This window comes from Osmia lignaria, chromosome 9 (genome assembly GCF_051020975.1).
Source record: "Osmia lignaria lignaria isolate PbOS001 chromosome 9, iyOsmLign1, whole genome shotgun sequence".
Lineage (NCBI taxonomy): Eukaryota > Metazoa > Arthropoda > Insecta > Hymenoptera > Megachilidae > Osmia > Osmia lignaria.
Window position 1 is genome coordinate 6,399,849 of NC_135040.1, and position 22,494 is coordinate 6,422,342.

At 33.7% G+C, this 22,494-nt stretch overlaps 4 protein-coding genes across 6 annotated transcripts; 2 read left to right on the forward strand and 2 right to left on the reverse strand.

Moving 5' to 3' along the window:
- Window positions 1-299: 299 nt before the first annotated feature.
- Window positions 300-3,282, reverse strand: Nup75 (nuclear pore complex protein Nup75). Its single transcript, XM_034314943.2, has 8 exons — window positions 3,023-3,282; window positions 2,389-2,815; window positions 1,927-2,306; window positions 1,531-1,850; window positions 1,238-1,455; window positions 953-1,171; window positions 771-870; window positions 300-697 (listed from the first exon to the last, which is right to left on the reverse strand). The coding sequence occupies exons 1-8, from the start codon at window positions 3,050-3,052 to the stop codon at window positions 487-489; spliced, it is 1,905 nt and encodes a 634-aa protein (XP_034170834.2). The 5' UTR covers window positions 3,053-3,282; the 3' UTR covers window positions 300-486.
- A 268-nt stretch (window positions 3,283-3,550) lies between these two features.
- Window positions 3,551-4,847, forward strand: ATPsynF (ATP synthase, subunit F). Its single transcript, XM_034314953.2, has 4 exons — window positions 3,551-3,796; window positions 3,868-3,966; window positions 4,471-4,587; window positions 4,661-4,847. The coding sequence occupies exons 1-4, from the start codon at window positions 3,667-3,669 to the stop codon at window positions 4,687-4,689; spliced, it is 375 nt and encodes a 124-aa protein (XP_034170844.1). The 5' UTR covers window positions 3,551-3,666; the 3' UTR covers window positions 4,690-4,847.
- Window positions 4,848-5,322: 475 nt separating this feature from the next.
- On the forward strand, window positions 5,323-13,460 carry Hel89B (histone acetyltransferase 1). Of its 2 annotated transcripts, none has more exons than XM_034319233.2 (15): window positions 5,323-5,519; window positions 6,093-6,142; window positions 6,384-6,631; window positions 6,714-7,069; window positions 7,169-7,520; window positions 7,597-8,219; window positions 8,289-9,067; window positions 9,141-9,711; window positions 9,798-10,092; window positions 10,164-10,465; window positions 10,555-10,868; window positions 11,131-11,881; window positions 11,965-12,243; window positions 12,310-12,951; window positions 13,241-13,460. In XM_034319233.2, exons 2-15 carry the CDS (start codon window positions 6,132-6,134, stop codon window positions 13,439-13,441), a joined length of 5,724 nt encoding a protein of 1,907 aa, XP_034175124.2. In that variant the 5' UTR covers window positions 5,323-5,519; window positions 6,093-6,131; the 3' UTR covers window positions 13,442-13,460. The 2 variants fall into 2 exon arrangements, with proteins under 2 accessions (XP_034175124.2, XP_034175206.2); XM_034319315.2 differs by having other exon boundaries at window positions 5,323-5,501.
- A 141-nt stretch (window positions 13,461-13,601) lies between these two features.
- On the reverse strand, window positions 13,602-22,292 carry Agps (alkyldihydroxyacetonephosphate synthase). 2 transcript variants are annotated; one of them, XM_034319526.2, is made up of 6 exons: window positions 22,081-22,292; window positions 20,638-20,727; window positions 18,382-18,662; window positions 16,638-16,926; window positions 16,042-16,351; window positions 13,602-14,738 (listed from the first exon to the last, which is right to left on the reverse strand). In XM_034319526.2, coding segments are annotated over exons 1-6 (1,746 nt in total). In that variant the 5' UTR covers window positions 22,083-22,292; the 3' UTR covers window positions 13,602-13,964. The 2 variants fall into 2 exon arrangements, with proteins under 2 accessions (XP_034175417.1, XP_034175325.2); XM_034319434.2 differs by lacking the exon at window positions 22,081-22,292 and adding an exon at window positions 21,301-21,613.
- Window positions 22,293-22,494: the final 202 nt, after the last annotated feature.

Here is a 22,494-nt window from a genome sequence, read left to right on the forward strand (position 1 = left end):
TGTTTCAGTCTTTCTTTGTTACACATATTAGTCGTAATAAATGAGAATAGACCTTGGTCCACATATCGAATGTGTGAAAACCGACAAATTTTTATACATAACTAAATATTCATTATGTTAGAGATATTCAATATTCTATTATATCTAAAGTAATAGCAACAACTATTAATACTAAACTAATAGTCACAGAAGACTATAATAAAAGAAACTCGTATAAATTGTTATATTCTTTTTATTATACAAATTGACATACAGTCTTTTTAAATTATAAATAATTGTAATACATATAAACGACCATTTGTATAAAAATACTTCTTTATTTACACATTTTATCCTAATGATTTTATTCGGTGTTTTGTATCAAAATTAATGCTCATAAAATACTTGAGATTTACTATGATTTAATGAAGTAGGTTAATGATAATGTATGGAATCTTTTAATTAAAAAGGTAGAGAACTTTTACATAATAAATGTTAATAAACTTTCTAATGTTCCACTTGGCAGCCTTCAAGGCTTAATGCTCGGGCCAAGTTTCTTGCAACGGCTAATCGAAAAATTTCGATTTCATTTTGAAATTTTGGATCATCTCCGTGCGCTTCCGCGCAACGTAACAATTCGAAACAATCGCTGGAAGACAGAATAACATCTTTGGCTTCTAGTAGTGGAATGGCATCTGATAACAGTATTGACCAGAAACTGGAACAAAAGCATTTTATAGAAAAACTTTCTCTTTTTTCTGAACATAATGAATTATCTATATTTCACTTACTATTTTGGTGTTAAATTCGAAACTAAAAGGGATACTAATAAACTTGCTGCTTCTTTAAATTCTCCAATTCCATACATCTGATGAAATTCACAGTATTTTCCTAATTCAAAAATATATTCAAAACTAATGCTTTAGCAAAAATCCAATTATACTTTTAATGTTTTGAAAAGTACATGATTTACCTAAAAATGTGAGTCTGTCACTGGCCATCATACAAAACCCTAAATTTTCCAATAAATCACGACATTCTAGTTTTCCGCTTTCTGCATAATGTTTCAGAAATTGATCTGCAATATAAGTAGTAAAGCTACTATCTTGAGCTTTCAATGCCCATGCAAGAGCATTTCCCAGTCTTCCTTGTTGTATAGATTTTATCCCTTGGATTTTACACATACTTGTAACTAAAAGAGGGGGCGTTAAAACTGATATAAAATTTGTATAGTTTGCAAGCAAAAATGAATATACACCTATATGGTCCATTTTGTTATCGCGTGCTATATCTATTATTTTGTTTACTCTTGCTTCTGATCCCATTGGTAAAGACTGTAACAGTATTTCTAGTCTAGCTAAACCTTGGCTAGGACAATGTATCAAATAACTTGCACCACATTGCCATAAAGAATGGTGCCCCATTAAGGTGTTGCCATATTCTAATATAAGAGATTCGTGAAGCTGACTAGTAACTCTAATAGAAAAGTAAAAATTTCATTTTTTAATTTCTATATAAGTTTTATATGAGATAAATAATTAAATTATTTACTCAATTTGGTCTTTGTCCAATATTTTCAATTTTCCACAAGTATATAATAAATTTACTAAATGAGCAGCAAACCAGCCATTATCACCCATATGTTGGATTTCTTTGATAACTTGATGTAAATTACTTTCTATTAAAGCATGTATAGCATTATCAGAAGGTTTGTTAGCTTGCCATCTTTTGGAAATATTGTTTGCATGAAGCGACAGTTCGGGTTGTTTGCAACACGGAGATGTATAAAATAATTTTGCTGCTAATAATTCATACCATGCATCTGTGTATGATGAAAACTGCCACAGTACATCTTGTTCTCCTACAATTAACTATATTAAATGGTTTTTAATAATTTAAATGGTTTTTAAGTATTTATGTTTAGACAAACAGTGGCGCTACTAATACCTTCATTATCATTTCTAGATTAGTGTCAGATACAAAGGCTTTATTATTTATATTTGAAGATAGATCAAGTTGCCAATGTTTCCAACGCATCATAAATTCATTTATAGAGTAACCACCATAGACATTATACAGAGGCATTGTCTTAAGAATATTTTCTGCCATTACAAAGGCTGGATGATCTGCTTTACTGTGTAATGCTAGTAAAGCTCGTACTAAATCAATTTTTCCATGTAATGCACAGCCTATTACTGTTTCCCAATAATTTGGATGTTCTAAATCAGCACCAATTGTTTTCTGAGCTAATATTTTAAGAGCTATTAGTTCTCTAGCTGGAAAATGGAATCTGATCCATTCTAGCAATTGTGGTAATACTATATCCCCTAAATGTCAAATATTTATATTTTATATTAATAACATTATTGTTTTGATTTTTAATATCGAATTATGATAAAAGCAACTTACCTGGAACTACATCTATATATAGAATTTCAGTTAGGTGCCATACACATTCAATTTGATAAAAAATTGTAAGAAAATTTTCTAATGATTCCTTTTTATCTGATAATGATTTCCCACATATATCTTGTAAGCTTTCTATACAAGCTCGTAAAATAGATCTATATTGTTTACTATGTTTCAAAAGTTCTGGCCTAACATCTCCAGAACCTAATTCAATTTTTTGAATAGATAAAAAGACACCATTACTTTCATTTACCAATTTACGTAATTGTGGTGAAAATAAAATAACTTCTGGCCTTAAAATATGTACTGTTGGATCATATTTCTCATGACATTCCTTATTTAATCTTTTACTACCATATATACTGATTTTATTACTATTTATCCAACTGCCAGCAATACCTACGTTTTTTGAAATGCTTAAAGTGCCCTATAAATGAAAAATAATATTTTTATTAATACTTAATACGAAACAATACAATCTTATGAGGGTAATTTTTATAAAAAATAATGAAAAGATTAGTTATTTAAATTAGACTTTAATAAACATTATATGAAATTAAAATAATACATTTAATGATAAAAATGTAGGTTAAGTAAAAAATTGACGCATGCGGTTAATATATTTACTGCTTACTACAATTGGAGGATTATCAGTTTCGGCCATATTTGATAAAGAAATTGTTTAAAATAAATGCGATTTTATGATGTTATTCACATTAACTTCAAATTCGAGGTTAATGTTTTTTTATAAATTGAAACATGAGTTTATAACATGAACATAAGCACATGCTTAGCGTCATGAACGTCGTTTGAGCGCTTGCGCATTACTTTAAATTACAGGCTGAATTAGAACCAATCAGAGCCAATATTCGCAGAACGAGCGGAAACTCGTCTTTTGATAGGTATGTATGTATGTATATCGCAGTTCACCAGAGTCCATAAGGGCGACGCGCAGGTTGGAAGATGGTGGGGGAACGCAGCGAGCTCTCTGCTAATCGCTTTCCACTTCGTTTGGGAGTATCGCCAATCAGGGCGAAGATGCGCACTAGAGATGCGCGAAGAACGAAAACTGGTCTTTTCGCAGTTATGGACTCTGGTGATACATACATACATACAGATTCTCCCGTAACTATAGATTTAAAAAGATTGCGAGTGGGGGATCAGATAGTTTCGTAATTGTGGGTAGCTATCTAGGTATTATTTTTCCACGACGAGTTCAAGGTATCGTTCACCACTTCTGAGAACGTTTAAAGTAACATATTTCTTATTTATTCCGTAATGGCAACACCACCGACAGATCCGTCAGTCGTAAATCCTATAACAAAATGGGTTAGAATTGGGGATTATCCCGTGGGATACGATCCAGCAAAACATGGACCATACAATCCTTCCCGATACTATGGGCCAGGTAAGTTGTACTGTGATTTTCGTACTTCCTATATAAGATAATTATAATAAGTTATATGTATATGTTTGTAGCCGATACACCATTTGGCGAACTAAAAATTAAAGAAATACCAGCATGGATTGGTCGCCGTAACCTGACACCCCAAGGAGTGGCAGGACTATTCTCCCGAGGTATATTGGGTGTATTACACAAAACAAGACACTTAATTATCTTTTTTAGCTGTAACTTTTCATACGTAATTTAAATGGTTTCAAAGGATAAACCGGAAAATAGAAAAATCTAATATAAATACCACCTCGTAAAACGATTTTAGTTTTCAACATTTTACATCAAATGTGAAATATTCTTCCATTAAGATTCCTGGTTTATGCACTTGATTTCTTGTAAAAAACTGTTTTATTGTAAAAGGTTGAAATTATACATTGTGTATAACATTTTTTTGTTATAATTATAGAAAATGATTAGATGACCTGTTTTACATGACACCCTGTGTATTATATCAGTGATCATATTATGGCTTAAAAATTATATAACAACTAGATATAACCTTCCTTCTATTAATGTCATTGCAGATGTTCAATGTTGAAATGTTGAACCTCTAATTAAGTTATTACTTTCATTATATCATTGTAATAAGTATTATAACATGATTAAAATTACTCTTAACATTACAGCTTTGTGGCGTTGGCAAATGACATGGGTGCTACCTAGGAAAAGTTCACCGGCGCCAATTTTCCAATTTTTCATTGCAGGCTCCACACTGTTTTATTTACTGAACTATTTACGTCTTAGTAAGTTAATAATTCTAAGATTAACCTTTAGCCAAAGTGATTGTGTTATAATATTGTGCATTTTAATTTTCAGGGGGCCACAGGAGCTACAAGTATCATTAAGATTTTGTTGTTATTGAATATATATTCAGTCAAAATAGAACACCACTATATTGTTGTATTAGTTCATTACACTTTGCTGAATAAACATTAGTAAAATAAATACTTAATATACAAAAAAATGCAATTTTTTATAATTATTAAACAAAGAGATTTGTTTATGGGCAGTTGTTTTTCATATCATTATTGTGTATAATAAAAACAATTATATATTACCTCTATATTGAAAAATATAATATCGACTGAAATAAAATAGACTGATAAAATAGTTATTTCATCGGGTGCATTCTAAATATAGAATTTTTAAAATGATACGCAATAAGATCATGGGAATTATCAAAATTCAATTATATACACAAATTATTAAAATATGGAATAGTTATAAAATGATAAACAAGTAGTATAGTAAATAATAAATCCACGTTTACGTATTTACATGATAAATTTTAAATTAATTCCGAAATAATGAATGCATCTAATAAATATGTGTACGCGGCATAAATCCGTCCTATGTACGAAATATGTGCAACTTGATGCGACCAATGCACGAAGAAAGCGTTGATTGGTCAATCGATTTATAAGAATCGTATAACCCGCCAATAAGAGCAAAATTGGGGGACAAAACTCAGGTTCCCCTGCAATATGGCTGTCAGTATAAATTTGATGCTTGTAACATGCGTTGCTCTCCGAAATATTTGACAAATAGTCTGTCTATCTGTCGACTTTTTCAAAATATACATCGTAATGTGATTTTCGAAGAATCAATACAGTGGGAAACGGCTATGAGGGTTAGCTGAAGTGAAGCAGTTAAATAAGTAATATATTGAAATCGGGTATGCCTAAGTTCGTCAATCATTATTTATTTATGTATCCATATTGTGTTTTCTTATAATAATATCTTCATTTTTTAGTAATATTATATCTGTCCAGTTTTTTAATTATAGTTTCTATCATAGTGCCTAAATTTTACATTATCTGGATGCTTGAACTTAAGTACCGATTAAAAAATGCGTCCCCGCAGATGTCATGTATTATTTCCACCTCATCAATCTTATTACAACAAACTTTCATCTTCGGATTTGAAAATTAACTTTTACCACTGAAATTGTTTTTCCTTCTGCTAATCAAATAATAAATAACAAACAATTTATTTTAATGTTTCTTGTACTCCATTTTATTTGGTACAATTGGTGCACTTCCTTTCCAACTTTTATACACAATATGTAAGAATGTGATGAAAGTACATTCTCAGTCAATTTATCAAGACTTTGAGATATTTTGACAGTTTCATTCTCATGTTTTTACTTATTTTATACAAATGTTCTTACAAGCATAATTTTGTTTATCAATAATCATTAATCCCTTATATGTGTATAGAGAAATACATATATATTTTTTTATTTTAGGAATTTACTGGTGTTTACCGTTAAACATTATTTGCAAATATGACATCAAGGTAAAGCATTAATAATTATTTTATTGAAAATATATTGTATAAAATAATATATATAATTCTTACCTTAATATACTATTTATACTTATTTAAATACCAAATGTTTGTTTGTGAAATGATCCCATTTTATATGAATCCTTTTATTATTAAATTTTACATGTACAACTTTATACATTATGAAAACTGAAATTCCTATTAACCTGAGAGTATAATTACATATAATGTAATGTACAAATTATCACAGGTTGGACAGACTATTCATATTATTGGAAACTGGAACAAATGCGGTCACTAAAAGGGCTGCGGCACAACAATTAGGAGAAGCACAAAGATTACATCCTCATGATCTACATCATTTGTTAGCAAGAGTCTCGACTCTCTTAAAATCCCCACAATGGGATACCAGAGTTTCAGCTGCACAAGCTGTGCAGGCTATACTTGCCCAAGTTCCTGCTTGGGATCCGCAATCAATTAAAAAAGAAACATGTACAAGTAATTGTTATATTTCTTCTGTTCCCTAATACTGCAAATTATAATGTCTAACTGCTAATCTATAAATTATATAAATTAATAGGTGATGGGGAAGCGAAGAGACCCAGTAATAAATTAAATTTGGAAGATTTTAATATGGAAAAAGTCTTAGCTCGCAGTTCGCATCTTACTGGATCAGAAGGTAGTGAATACGATTTAATCGCTACCGATGGAGAGCAAATGTCACTTTCTAATCAAGAAGAAAAACTTATCGCTGCTAAACTGGGTCTACATCCACGATTAATGGGAGTTGATACATCAGAGTTATTTACCGCTGAAGATCTGACCCCAGTAGTATTACCACCTACCTCGAATGCACAGAATAAAGTATCTGTAAATGAAACGCTAAAACAACCAGGCGGACTTAGTAGACGTGAAATGAATAGAGCCAGACGTAAGGTAACGCGTTACGTTTTTTTTTTATCTGAATATTTCTATTATACTGATTTAAAATTCAAGTATTTTCATAACTCTTAATATGCAACATATATGTAATAGGCACGACAGTCAGTTTCGAAACAACGTTCACGAGAACCAGATGATCATCGTAGCAACGAAGATCATCATAACAATTCAAATGCTCAATCTCCTATTAATACAGGAGAACCATTCAATAAGAAAATAAAATTAGAGGAAGTGATCTCATCAGAAATCGGTGTTACTTGCAGTGCACAGAATGAATCAACCAATAGTGTACCAGATAGTACTGGTTGCTGGCCAGATTCTGTAATAGACTGGCCATTAGAGTCATTTGCCGAAAACCTTTGTCAAGATTTATTTAGTCAAAAATGGGAAATACGTCATGGAGCTGCAACTGCTTTACGAGAACTTGTAAAACTTCATGGAAAAGGTGATCAAACACTTTAAACGCAATTATTAATAATAAAATAATTATAAATTTCAATGTCGATTAAAATTTTTCGTAGGCGCTGGTAAATCAAGGGATCAGACAGCGGATCAGATGGAAGAAAATCATCATCAATGGATTATCGATGCTGCTTTACGATTATTATGCGTCTTGGGATTAGATAGATTTGGAGATTTTGTTTCTGATCAAGTCGTTGCACCCGTACGGGAAACATGTGCTCAGGCACTAGGTTCACTTTTGTTACTAGTGCCAAATCAAAAGGACGATAAAAATGAAAATAAGGGTATCATAGGAATACTGTCGGTTATGCTGAAGCTTTTAGAACACGACGAATGGGAAGCAAGGCACGGTGCATTACTTGCACTGAAATATTTACTTGCTGTACGAGATGATCTATTGGATGATATTCTACCAAGAGTATTTCCAGCCATCATGCAAGGTCTTTCCGATCCTGTCGATGATGTAGGTGCTGCTGCAGCTAGTGCGCTTATACCCGTGGCATCCGCTCTTCCACGTTTATTGAAACCATCCGAATTAGAGGCTATCGTAATTCGTCTTTGGGAGCTTCTACGCGAACAAGATGATCTAGCAGCAGCATGTAACAGTTTCATGGGATTGCTCGCTGCTATACTTTCATTACCTACAGCACGCACTTGTATTACACCTCAGCCATTATCCCAGGTAACAATTGATATCTAATTTACAATAACGTTTAACGTTCAGTTTAACTTGAAATATGAATAATTACAGGTTTTACCACGATTATGGCCATTCCTTAGTCATTCTAGTTCGAGCGTGCGAAAAGCTACACTGCAAACGTTACAAACATTGACCGGAGAAGACGGTGCTCATAACGAAAATAAAAGGGAACGATGGGGCGACGGTGGCGGATTGGTGTTACAGGAAGCTCTTCGGCACGTTTTTCAGCGCGTACTGATTGAACATGTAACTGCCATACAAGACGTAGCTGAACGTGTTTGGGATAATCTAGTCGTACAGAGCGATCTCGAACTACTATTGCACGCGGCTTGTCCTCTCGTTAGCACGTGGCTCTGCCTCGCTATGCAACCCGAACACGTGCCATTTAATCCGAACTTATTAATGACAATAAGTACTCTTAACAAGGGGATAAAAAATAATCAAATTATCGATATTTGCGACGGACAATCAGACACTAGTAACAACGGTGGTAACAATACTGTAACCGGAAACGTAAAGTCAGTGTCCGAATTGAAAGTTTATATAGGCGGTATCGAAACCGTAGCTCAAAGTATAAGGAAATCAAACGTGGTACAGGCTCGTTGTAGAGCTTCACGAATGTTAGGATTGTTATCGCATTACGTAGTACAACCAGCTCCAGGTGTTACTTACACACCGGATATACCTAGTCCTGCAATTTGTTACGCTAAAGTATTACTGGCACATCTTAACTCGCGATCAGCACTGCAACGGACCGTTGCAGGCTTAACGATGTCTCATTGGGCGACCATAAACGATATGAAACCACCTGCGATACCAGACATTCTAAGGTACGTAGATGAATCCTTTCTTTATCTATCTGTTTCTTTAGTATAGTATAATAATCATGTATTTATTTAATAGGGACAGACTATTGGGGTGTTTAAATGAATGCGTATATTATGACGAAATAGCTGCATCTTTTACTCGTCTCTTGCACGACAGCCGTGATTACATTGCTACTCTCAAGCATTATAAATTACCTGTTCCTATTGAAACAGATGCGTCAGGTGTAATGACGCTTGATCAAATTGCCAGCCTTGCTGGGAAACCAATTTCAGAGCTTTGTGCCATAAGTAATGCCACGGGTTCCGGAGGGCCGGCTGGAAACATTAGCGGCAATACCAGTACGGTTAAACTAAAGCCGAAATTGATTGAAAGTTTAGAAGAAAGACGAAAAGCGTTAGAAGTAGGCGCTGCTGACACAGCGGCGCAACAACTTTCTTACAATGTTATGTCGATGGCAGCATTAGCTGGTGCTGCTACCATGTTACATTGCCTACCCCCGACCCCGCAACCTCTTAATCCATTAGTGAAACCACTAATGGAGGCTATAAAGCGGGAAGAAAACGAAGAACTACAAAAGTTAGCTGCAAAGCATTTGTCATACCTAGTTGATCTTTGTGTAAATAGAAAACCTTCGCCTAACGCAAAGGTATGCATGGAAGATGATATAATTTATATTACAGTCAGTTATTGTTTTTTTTTTTCGAATAATTTGATGTACCCTTTGAATCATAGATATCGACCAATTTATGTACATTCCTATGCTCGGATATTGAATTTACACCTCGTGTGAATTGTAATACGGACTCAGATCTATTTGATGGAATTCTTACTTTAAGCAACAGACAAAAACATGCTGAAAGAGTAGCTTATAATCGAGGAGCGAACAGTGGACTCGGCGGAGGAAGAGGACCTGGTCGGCCACCGACGACTGAAATTCCATTAGAGGAATTACTTGCTTGCGAAGAGCCTGAAGCCAAAGCTGCGAGAACACGTCGTCGTGGTGCCACTTTTGCACTTACCGCTATAGGTTTGCGTCATATGACAAAATTATACACGATACAATTACATCATGTACATTTTTTATATCTTTGTTCGTAGCTACTCTCTTTGGTGTACAATTACCTACACGTTTGCCACATCTTTGGGAACTAATATTACCAAATATATTACGGGAAGAAGATAAAATCACCGGCGGTAAAAATAGTCAAGAAGAAGTAAATCAGCTAATTTTTGCTTTACAAGTTCTAGAAATTATGGCTCCGAGCCTCGACAAAGCTTTACTACCTCCTGCCCTAGAATGTCTTTCTTGTTTGTGTAAATTGTTGGCCCATCCGTATAAAGCTGTTAGACATATGGCTTCACGATGTATCGCTGTATTAGCTACATTAGACACAGAAAAGGTGAGTATTTATTAATCATTTCTTTTCATCAACTTAATAGTTATTGATTTTGTAATGTATAAATGATATGAAAAAATTATTTGTCACAGGTAGTAGTACATATTACACGTAGCGTAATACCGTTATTAGAAGCTACCGGTGGAGAAAAAGTGTACTCGATGACTGTCACTGCGCCAAGTGAAGTAGATTCTATAAGACAAGGTGCAGCTGAAGCATTAACGTGTCTTGTAGAAAATTTAGGTGTTAATATTGTCCCCTATGCTGTATTGTTCATGGTACCTTTACTTGGACGTATGAGTGATCAGAATCAGGCTGTAAGATTAGCTTGCAGCGCAACATTTGCAACGCTTGTCCAACTTTTACCTCTTGATCCTGGTGCAATTGCTAATTTACCGGATCTGGTGTAAGTTTGAAAGATTTGATTAAGTGTAATCATTGGCGTAACTAGGATTTTGTATAAGAAAGGTCCTAGATTTACTAATAGTGTCAGATGTTTAATATTTCAGTCAAAATATTTATTTCTATTGAGATGAAATTTTACTAGAGGATTTTAGGACTTTAGGACTTTGGTGAGGGGGCCAGTCTACATTTTTCGGAACAATCTAATTATGCCAATGACTCAAATAATAGATTTTAATTTATTAAAAATATCAATTATATTCCAGAGAGAAGAAGGCACAAGAACGGAGGTTTTTAGAACAGCTCCTAAACCCACGCAGTATTCCAGATACTGAATTACCAATTCCTGTAGCTGCGGAATTGCGTTCTTATCAGCGTCAAGGCTTAAACTGGTTAAATTTTTTGAACCGTTATCGACTCCACGGTGTTCTGTGTGACGATATGGGTCTTGGAAAAACCTTACAAACCTTATGTATATTAGCATTAGATCACCATCGCAATCCGCATGCTCCACCAAGTTTGGTAGTGTGCCCACCGACTCTGACTGGTCATTGGGTGTACGAAGCGGACAAATTTTTCAAAACCAAAGATCTTTCGGTATTACAATACGCCGGCACGCCACCCGAACGTGAAAAATTACGTCCAAAAGTTACTTATCACAGACTCGTTGTGGCAAGTTACGACATAGTACGTAAGGATATTGAATATTTCGAGACTCGTCAATGGAATTATTGCGTGCTCGATGAAGGTCACGTTATAAAAAATGGGAAAACGAAAAGCGCAAAAGCGACGAAACGATTACACGCCAATCATAGACTTATACTCTCAGGAACACCGGTGCAGAACGACGTACTTGAATTGTGGTCTCTGTTCGATTTTTTAATGCCTGGCTTTTTGGGCACCGAAAAACAATTTGCGGCCAAGTACTCGCGTCCTATCCTAGCTTGTAGAGAACCGAAAGCTGGGCCAAAAGAACAAGAAGGAGGGGCTCTGGCCATGGAAGCGCTTCATAGACAGGTAATCAGTGAAAAAACACAATTACTATTTAAATTATTAACAAATTTTTACAAATCTAATATGTTATTATTTATGCCGGTCAGGTTTTGCCATTTTTACTCAGGCGAAATAAAGAGGATGTCCTTCAAGATCTACCGCCTAAAATCACGCAAGACTACTATTGCGATTTGTCACCGTTACAACGAACACTCTACGAAGATTTTCGTACTCGACATTCTGCTACTCTCTTATCTTCTACGTCGTGTACTTCATCCGCGAGTGATCCTCACGGTGGCCACGTGTTCGAAGCATTGCGTTATCTACGTAACGTCTGTAATCATCCAAAATTAGTACTGAATCCACGACATCCGCTGTATCAAAACGTTAGTATCAATGATACATTTGTTTCCTATATTTGTAACATCTATTTAATTATGTTTATTTCGTAGATATGCAATACATTGAAGCAGCAGAAGAGTACTTTGGCTGATATAGATCATGGAGCTAAATTACCTGCATTGAAGCAATTGTTGTTAGACTGTGGTATCGGGCAACCGCAACAGCAACAAAGCCGGTGTAATTCAGTGGCTACTGGCGCTACTCAAGATAATCAGCCACCGCAACAGCAACAATTAGTGAGCCAACACCGAGCATTGATCTTTTGTCAATTGAAAGCAATGTTGGATATCGTAGAGAAAGATCTGCTGCGTACACATTTACCAACAGTTACCTACCTACGGCTTGATGGAAGTATACCTGCAACGCAAAGGCATTCCGTGGTGGCACGTTTTAACGCTGATCCATCGATAGATGTGCTCTTGTTAACGACCCAAGTCGGTGGTCTTGGATTGAATCTGACCGGTGCAGATACTGTTATATTTGTGGAACACGATTGGAATCCCATGAAAGATCTTCAGGCGATGGATCGAGCGCATCGTATTGGACAGAAGAAAGTGGTTAACGTATATAGGTTAATCACAAGATCAACGGTGGAAGAGAAAATTATGGGACTTCAGAAATTCAAGCTTCTTACTGCAAATACTGTAATTTCTACTGAAAACGCATCTTTGGAAACGATGGCAACTGATCAGGTAAAATATTTAAAGTATTGTACAGTGCCGAGCATGGAAGGCTTCCCTTGGGAAAATGGCATTCCGGAGGGAAAAAGCTCCGCCATTTGTATTTTGTATTCTAAAATTAAAAATTAAGGTTATGGAATTTTTAAGTTCGAAATCTTACGATTTTAATTTTGAAACTTGGCAATTTTTAAATTTTATATTGTGAAACTTAAAAATTTGTATTTTGAATTTTGGATAATGATATGTAATAATTAAGAATTGTATTAACTTATTTCAAATTAATTCCTTTACTTCTTTACAGTTGTTAGATTTGTTTTCGTTGGAAAATAATAAAGGAAAAAGATCAGACACGCAAGAGGATGCCGTGTCTAAAATTAGCAATGTCCCAGGCGTGAGTCGTTCCGTTCTAGAAATTCTTCCTGAATTGTGGGAACAACAACAATACGACGACGAATACGACTTCGACTCATTTCTTTCCACTCTAAAGTCTGATAACCAGTGAGCTTATCGTTTTGCACATCAGTATCACCAGATGGATAAGAATTTAGTGAAATTAATGTATATGTAAAAACTGATTACGTTATTAGACGAAGGTATCGAAATCAGAGCTGATAAAGGAAACGGTTGATTCTCTTAATTTCAAGGACTGAAAGTAACAAACATTCTTTTAATTAGAAATGAAGAAAAGATATACGAATTACTTATAAAAGAAAAAAAAACACTCAGATAAATAAGTTATGGATAATATTAATTATGTACTATAAGTAAGCGAGTCTTGTTTATTTATAATAACTTATAAAAATGCTGATACAATTACAATTCTGTATTTGTACCAAACGACACCATGGTTCATATTTATTTATATTATACTAGTCTCTTCCTTTACCACTATTTTTATATCATCACAAGGTATTAATAAAATGACAGTATCAATCGTTATTGTTATTCACTAACAAATTTTTCTTCAACAGGTGTAATTCTTTCCAGTGTAACAAGTATGCAATTTTTTTCAGTGGGCGTTGAGTTTATAATTTTGATACACACCTGGGATCCAAATTTCCAGCTGCAAATATGTTATGCGGATCCAAGTGTGCTTTGGCTGCTCTGTAAAGGGACACTCCTACTTCTCCTACAGCATTCGGATAGAAACAGGAACGGAGTTTGCCTACACCATGGTGATGAGACAACGAACCACCATTAGCGAGAATCTCTTGACGCGCAATGTGTTCGATACTTTCGTATGCTTCAACCGGATTCGATAGTTTGTTGTAATTGATTGCCAGGTAGAAGTAAACACAACAACCAGAGTCGTACGTTTGCGTGATACGACAAGATATGAAGTAATGTTCCACACCACGCGCGTAACACTCTCTAGCCACACGTGATTTCACATTCCTACACAGGAAAACCGTACGGTTCCAAGCGACGGAGGTCTCGAAAGACTCGGCCAAAACGTAATAATTCAATCCCATGTCTCGAATGTAAGCTATAACAAACGTTAAAACGTATCCTCGTTCACCGTTTGATTCTCCCGCTGGAACACCATTGTACCGCTTGGCAATATTGTAAACTTTCTTTTCTTGCGCCGCCACGTCCGCAGCTGTGTCACCTTCGAAAAGAAGCGTAGCAACGCACATTTGATCGAATTTAAAACGTTTTATCCTTGTGATGTAGGCTTGTTTCAACCCTTGTACAATTAAACCACCCCAGCCAGGTTCTGGTTTCAAGGCCTGACCAAAGTGGAACTGTTCATTGTCCATTAAACGTATACTAGCGGGCTGGCATCGATCCTTGGCTACCTATTCGCAGTAATATGAAACGTTATATGTTTTAATGACACTCGGCATGTTTACAGGATTAAAAAATAAGAAACAATATACAATTTGTTATACGTATAAAATCATATGTAAGTGCTAAATTAAGCAGATTTATAAATATATTTTTGATATAATATATGTTACAATACCAAGTAGGGGTAAAATGGTGGTGTAGAAATTTAGAATTATATGTTAGTAGGTCTTTGAAACCATACAAATTATAGTGCATCTGCTTTAAGTGTATAAACGCTATTATTTTTGCAATTATTGAAAATGTAAAAATTGGTTTTTAATTTGATGGGGGAACCTTAACAGAATTTATTCATTTTTTTTCTTAATTATTATTTATAGAGAAAAATAATTGAAAATGATTAAAATTTTCATTTTTTTTTTTCATATTTTTAAATACACGCTGAGTAAAGGACGATAACTCTAATCGCACTTGAGATTTTCTACTAATATACGTACAGGTAACTGATAAATTATTCAAATGTATTCATTATACACTTCGTTAAAAACATGGAGTTCCATTAAAACAGAAATTACACTATTTCTATCTCTATAAATAATAATTTGAAATAAGATTGCAATTTTTTATTTAGTTGAATAATTAACTCAAACAACTTTCATATGGAACATTTTTTTTTGCATTTTTAATACACTGATCCAGTAACGCAACTGGGGGATCCCTTTTATGCGAGTTTCCATTTACGCGGCAATAGTATTTTTATAATTTTGTCAAGAACGAAACAAACGAGTTCCTTACTACCACGAATACAACGTTTTCTGGTGTAAGGCGTATCACCATACTTACAGGGGTATGGGAATCCTATTTACGTCATTATCAACCGCGCGAGATCTAAAAGAAACCATGGGAACAGTGTAGATAGAAAAATAATAGCGTGCATGCACTTAAAGCAGGCATACTGTGTAGTTAGATTCAGTTCTGATTTTCTTACTTTACACTAATATCAAATTGAAAAATATTCTGTGTAATGTTATATAAAAATATAGGTCTAATAAATATTGTGAGCCATATTAATTCATTAAATGCTATGCTTTTAATTTTACAAAGTTTGTTAAGTTACAAATTCAATAAAAATAAAAGTTAAATTTTTAGTAAATGTTTACATTTGAAAAATTATATTAAATGGTTAAGTAGCGAAGGAAGTTGTCTTTTATCTGCAGTAATTCTGTAAACATGCAAAATGTCACTAAAATAAGCATAACAATTTTACAAATGATTTTGTCGAAATTATGTTTATAATATTTCAATCAAATTTACCTGTCGCAATGCTGACACGCCAGTTTGAAAATTTGGGAAAACTATGCTACCGTATTTGACTATTTTTGGTATTGGCCTAATCTTCAATACAACTTCTGTGATGACACCCAGTGTACCTTCGCTACCAAGTATCACGTGATCGAAATCAGGACCACAAGAAGCTCGTGGAACCAATGTGCCCCTTTCCAACGTTATTTCCGGGTCATCTATCCTACCGGTAACCATTCTTACTCGTACGACTAAGTCTTCAATGTTTCCATATCGATTCTTCTTCATGCCACTTGCCCTTGTGGCAACCCATCCACCTAAACTGTTCTTTCAAGAAATAAAAACAATTATGTCACTAACAGTAGATTAATAATTAATCTATTAATTTTGATAAATAATTTGGAAACAAATTAATAGGATTTTTGTTTAATAAATATTATAAGATTTAGTATATAATTAAGTAATTCAATTTTTCCCGCGTAAACGTTTATACGTTGGGAGCTTAAATTATTAATTTTTGGATATGTATGAGGTGTACTAAAACTATTTGCATTTTAGGATCAAGGGGATAGTTAATATTTTTTCTCTTTTAATGGAATATCGTGTACCTAGAAAATTCGTAAGAATCAGGTTCGTGACCGGAAGTCAGACCTTGCAGTCGGAGTTGCCTTTCGAGATCCTGACCGATAATACCAGTCTCGCAGCAGATGATTAGATTCTCCCTGTCTAACCATAATATCCTGTTCATCTGCGATGTGTCCAGTAATATTATCGTTCTTCGTTCATTTTCTGGACAAGAGGCTGCACCACTGACGCTTGTTCCACCGCCGAACGGGATACAAACTGATCCGTAGTGAGCGCATAATTTGATTATTTTAACGACGTCCTCGTGGCATTCTAGAAACGAATTAATATAACCAGATTAATTAAATAGAACACTTTCAATATTAATACTGTTAAAATTATGATCTTCAGGGTTCGTGTTTCCCCTATATCGCCATTTTCACTAGGGGGATCCTGATTTGATCGCGAGTGTACGAAGTTATTTACATAAGTAACGAAGAATCCTTGACACAGGTAATTTAGCAATTATTTACATAACTAATTGCTTTTTGCATGCGCAAATGTCTTTACTGTCAACCTTATATGCCATTTCTATGAATATACAATAGAATGAAATTACATTGAAATTTTCCATTTTCGAAATTTCTTTTTGCAATTATCACTTCATTTGCAGTGTATGTACCTAAATGTAACTTACAATCATTAGCAACACTAAGTATCTAAATATGATGTACTTTGAAACAGATAATTGGTTTTACCTTACTCATGTGATAAAATATGGTATTAGTATATGATAAAAAATAATTGATATTTTCTAACGAAACTTGTTTGCTATTTATACCATTTTTTTTCATTTTAAAAGATTAACTTAAGATCAGTAGTTGCATTTATTTAATTCAAAAAGATGATTTTAAATATCCTACTTTATTTTTTCATTTAAACTATAGTTTAAGATGATACAAGTTAGAAATGTAAAAAGCAAATTTTATTCGACTTTCAATTGAATGCATGTGCAGTCGTTTAATTTATTTACGCTTACTTCGTGGCTATGGATTAGTGTGGAAATGCATTCCGGAAATTACAGTACGCAACTAAGTCAAGGTTTAAGTACTCTCGCTCACCCCACCGTTATCCTAATCGGCATCGATTGTAAAACTGTGTAAATAGTTCATGTGAAAGACTATGAAAATGAAAACGAAACACGATAAAGTACTGATAATGTTATGATAAAAATAATGACTGTAACAAATGAGGTAATGTAGGTAAAAGATTATGTTCGATTTCTGTGAATGAGATACTAAGAAACAAATACTCTCAATATTTGACCTGAAAATTAATCAAACACGTGTAGCAAGTGGTGCTACATTCGACACCATTTCATTTTTCCTAATGATATTTATTTTCTATTTTATACCATTTTAGAGCTATAAGACAAATTATTTTATGGTAAAGATGTCGATACTTTTAATTAACCCTTTTTCTTATGATTGTTGTTCAATAGTTGCGTCAGTCATTGCATGAATTTTAAAACAAGTAAAGAAAATTGAAATGCCATGCATACATGGCATCCAAGGATTCTTGACTGAACAAATTAGACGAACCAACACTAGAAATACCAGTCAAATTTCACACATTTGAAGTGTAAGTTGCGTCACGACTGCGACTCGATGTTATAAGGCAAGGGGTTAAATAAACTAAATGTAACAATTCCTATTGCCATTAAAGTAGAAAAAATATTTTACTCGAGATAATTATTATTTTTTTCTTAAAGAATTATGAATTACTCACTTGGCCATACAACGATGTCCGGTACCCTCTTGAACGACCCATGTCTCAGAAGATAAATATCGCGAAGCGTGTGTCCGTGTGCTCTAACTAATCGATCGATACCTTTCGTGGAATATTCGATTTTTAACTCTTGAATCGCTTCCAATAATTCCAATGAAATAATTGGTTCCGGTAAGTTCGTTGGCATCGGTTGAGATGGTTGCTTTTTGTTCAGGTCTACGCCAAACATGTCTTTGACCCATTGTGTGAAATATGGAAGTTCCTTATTTCCAATGGGATACCTACAAACATCTTCTGTTATTATTAAATTTATTAGTAAAAATAATTGAGCTTCAGAATCGTGTCGTAAATATTGTTTCTAAAATTTTTTACTTATAATTCATAAAAAAATATTACATAAAAATAAATGTACCAAAATCATTTGTTTATATTAAAATCTAGCAGAAACTGGGATTGAACGATTCAATTTTTAAGAAGAAACAAGAGAAGAGACAAAATTTTATTAAAAATTCACATAACTTTATAACAATAAAGAATAATAATAATAAAAGAAAAAATTTCTTTTCATCGTATTACATAAATAATACAGTAACGTGTGAAGAGTTGGAAATAACGAGTTAAAATCTAAGTTCTATACTATAGAACCTATAGTATTAGATGTGTTTAATTAGTATATCTTATCACGATAACTTCTCGTGAATTTTAAAATAAAATGATGGTATAAAATGAATCGTGATGGTATAAAACAAAAATTGCAAATTACATCACATAATTATTGTCACATCTTCAAAGATTAAATTATTGTTGAAAATTTAGAATAAAATTTAAAGCGAGATTAAATGAACACGAATCAATATTTACAATCATGACTGTAAATAAATTTCAAATAACGATTGCATGATCATAGGAAAAGCACGAAGAATTTATTCCAAGGTTAACTTGTTCATCTTATTAAATATCAGATGATGCACTTATAAGATGCACTCATTAGATATTCATTTACATTCATTACATTTCATTGTTTGAACAGAAACGAGCCTGCTTAATCAAATTCTCAACATTGAGAGAACAAATATGAAGAAGATGGAATTTCTTGCATGTGGCTTACGACACAGCAACGAAACGAGTTTCAAACAAGACATTCACTGTGAACGTAACGAGACACAGATAGACGAAATGATCTATTAAGGGAAATTCGATGGAAAATATAGGAGAAAAAATAGAAAATTTTCTTAAATTAACAGGTGAAATTAAATCGTATCTATAAACATTTTGCTGCAATGATATCAGTAGCGTTAGATGAAGTAAAATTTTAAATACAGTGGACTCTCGTTATATTGCCAGGCGAGCGATTTGATTTGCACAAATTTTCAATCATGAGTTACGAAAATGATACAATCTTATCTTCCACTTTCTCCTTTGACTGAAAACAAAATTAGTCGAAGTTTATAAAAGATAGATAATATGAACTGCCAAAAATAAATAGGTTTGTATTTTTACATAGAGTTTAAAATTAAGCTAAAGAGTTTATTATTCGTTAATATCTTTCCTGCAAGTTAAAAAAAAAAATTGTTTCACATTACACCGTGGTCTCTGTTGGTTATTTCCATAATGCTAGAATGTATTGTGAATGCATTTACTTCAACATTACACGAATTTCACATCATGGCATTGTGCCAGAATGCGTTGTGACTCTAGAGCAGCCGGAATGGTCGTCGCCGGGTGACCCGCGCATCAAATTTTTTATAAACGAATAATTAATATCGACAAAATTAAAATTTTGAAAATTCCTACCTTTCCGATATCGGCATTTTTGCTGTGGAAACCTACTTTGTTAAATACTGAACATCGAAATACAACCAATGAATTTTAATATATTAATAAATCTTTTAAACTAGACATTTTCAATAATTCTCTAATTACTCTATAACCCGTGAGGTAATGAGTTCGCTTAGTAGACCCTCGTTATATTGCCGCCGAGGGGCCTGTAGGAATGAAAAATTTGTCAAGCTTCCAAACTCCCATTTGAAGGGGGGAGGCGAAATAGAAATATATCATTTTAAACTTTAATTTTTAAAGTTTAATTCTCTTACTGTACCGATCACAAGAATCATACAGTTTTATAAAAAAATAATTATAAGACAAAATTAAAAAAGAACATTTCTTTCCAAACCTTATGTAAATTAGTTATTAAATAACAAATATATTATATTTGTGATATCAGTTACAAACAGATGTTATTCATACTAGACTTACCTGTCGCCAGTAAATTCGATGATATTTTTTTCGTTTATACGAAATTCTGAATCCTTGTATCCCCAGCCATTCCACTTCAATAAATCTTGCCTTTAAAGATTTGAAAAGAAACATACGATTATTTGACTCACAGCATCGCCACTTCGAAATATTAACAATATCGGTTGAAAAAGTGGAGTTGTATGTACATCAATATATTTGCAATACATTCGGCGCGCAATTTTTCGCGCCACGTGACTGATCAACAACCAATCGGTAAAATCCGTATAGCTTTCTGGACAACAAGTACCCGGTAAACGAATCGATTTTGTATAAGAAATACTAACTGACAGGAAAAAATAATAAGAAAAGTTGATCGTTTCGATGTTCGCGATTATTTATTGGGTAATTATATAATAACGTTCGTATGCACAATCATCATCATCGGACGAGAAAATGTTATCGATCGATTTCTCTTTCTCTTTCACGCTTGAGCAACATAAGGGATGCTTTAGATTCGTAACATCTGCCGATGAGTCAGCTAACACTTGCCTCAAGGCGTGGCTACAAATAATTTAACAAAGGCTCCTTCCTCTTGTGGATATTTTTCTCGATATTGTTACTGACATATTAGAGATTCAATAGAAACTGACAGAAACCAGAATTCGCCGGCACAAAACTGACCTTTCTTTTGGTACAACACTCTGGACACAAATCGGTCCGTTTAAATTCTCCACATTCTCATTAGCCCCATTTTTCGGATTACTCGACATATCCTATTAAGTGGAACCGCGAAGGGCCTAACCTTTCGATTCGCACAAAACACGGCCAGCAAAGCGTATATAGATGCTTGAGCGCGCGCTCTTCACGGCACTGTGTTGACTATTGACACGCGCACCGGCAAACCAAATTTAAATCAATAGAGCCCCCGCTTTACGGCTATCCGCCTACCAACAGATTTCCTCGTGAAAGGCAACCAATCGCTTATACCCGATGCATTCTCGTTGTAAAATAACGAACATTCTTTATCTACTAATGACAGGCTGACTCACTACGTTTACCGTTCTTCACACATGTTCTATGATATTGTTACTGTGCTTGCCCAAATTGAGGGATTCTTTTCATGAAAGGGATTTCTTACGCATGCGCAGTTACACATTTCATATGAGGGATCCTAAAATTTACCATATGTTTATTCAAGTATCAAATTATTCAAATTATAGGTTATCTAATCTAATAGTAATTAACAGAACATATTTGAAATATTTTAAAGCAATTAAATAACCATTTAGATATATTTTTCATACTGTATATGAATTTTATCATTAATATCGTAATATATAATATATATTGAATACTGAACATGTAGGAATAATGGTATGTTAGAAATCACTTGAACATGAAAAGTTTTTAATGATCAATGTTAAATATTTTATTTATGTATTAAATTATTATTTGTAGTACATTTTTGAATAGATTTTAGTCAAACATAACCTGGATGCACATTTGACATAAACTAATATAACCCAATATAACCTGGATAGTACTGGCTTATATCTGTATGTACTGCTGGTAACTGCTGGATCTGCTGAATATACACGAATCAGTGACTACAGATGCAAAACATTGGACATGCCTTTGTTCTCAAGGGTCATGATTCAGGGGATCCCAAACACCCCCAGATGAGATTAGGTTTGCACCTATGTACATGAAGCTAGCCGGAAGAAATAATAAAATATGATTATTTTTAATTGTTCTTAGTGTATTTCGTTTGTAAATCGTTTGTGATTGATTGTGAGTCTATTTTTAACGTTTGTGACAAATTACTTCCTTTGTAATTAGCAATTTTATTTGAGTCATGATGTGAGCCGAAACATT

What these genes read in the sequence shown, in the direction of transcription:
- Nup75 (XM_034314943.2), bottom strand. Translation starts at nt 3,052, where the DNA reads ATGGCCGAAACTGATAATCCTCCAATTGTA. An exon ending in TTGGACAAAGACCAAATTGA is followed by an intron (nt 1,456 to 1,530) that starts GTAAATAATTTA and finishes CTTTTCTATTAG; the next exon opens with AGTTACTAGTCAGCTTCACG. An exon ending in TAACAAAATGGACCATATAG is followed by an intron (nt 1,172 to 1,237) that starts GTGTATATTCAT and finishes CCCCTCTTTTAG; the next exon opens with TTACAAGTATGTGTAAAATC.
- ATPsynF (XM_034314953.2), top strand. Translation starts at nt 3,667, where the DNA reads ATGGCAACACCACCGACAGATCCGTCAGTCGTAAATCCTATAACAAAA. An exon ending in TTCCCGATACTATGGGCCAG is followed by an intron (nt 3,797 to 3,867) that starts GTAAGTTGTACT and finishes ATATGTTTGTAG; the next exon opens with CCGATACACCATTTGGCGAA. An exon ending in ACTGAACTATTTACGTCTTA is followed by an intron (nt 4,588 to 4,660) that starts GTAAGTTAATAA and finishes TTTAATTTTCAG; the next exon opens with GGGGCCACAGGAGCTACAAG.
- Hel89B (XM_034319233.2), top strand. An exon ending in CACCTCAGCCATTATCCCAG is followed by an intron (nt 8,220 to 8,288) that starts GTAACAATTGAT and finishes GAATAATTACAG; the next exon opens with GTTTTACCACGATTATGGCC. An exon ending in AAACGATGGCAACTGATCAG is followed by an intron (nt 12,952 to 13,240) that starts GTAAAATATTTA and finishes ACTTCTTTACAG; the next exon opens with TTGTTAGATTTGTTTTCGTT.
- Agps (XM_034319434.2), bottom strand. Translation starts at nt 21,389, where the DNA reads ATGTCGAGTAATCCGAAAAATGGGGCTAATGAGAATGTGGAGAATTTA. An exon ending in GGACATCGTTGTATGGCCAA is followed by an intron (nt 16,927 to 18,381) that starts GTGAGTAATTCA and finishes ATTCGTTTCTAG; the next exon opens with AATGCCACGAGGACGTCGTT. An exon ending in GCGTGTCAGCATTGCGACAG is followed by an intron (nt 14,739 to 16,041) that starts GTAAATTTGATT and finishes TACTGCGAATAG; the next exon opens with GTAGCCAAGGATCGATGCCA.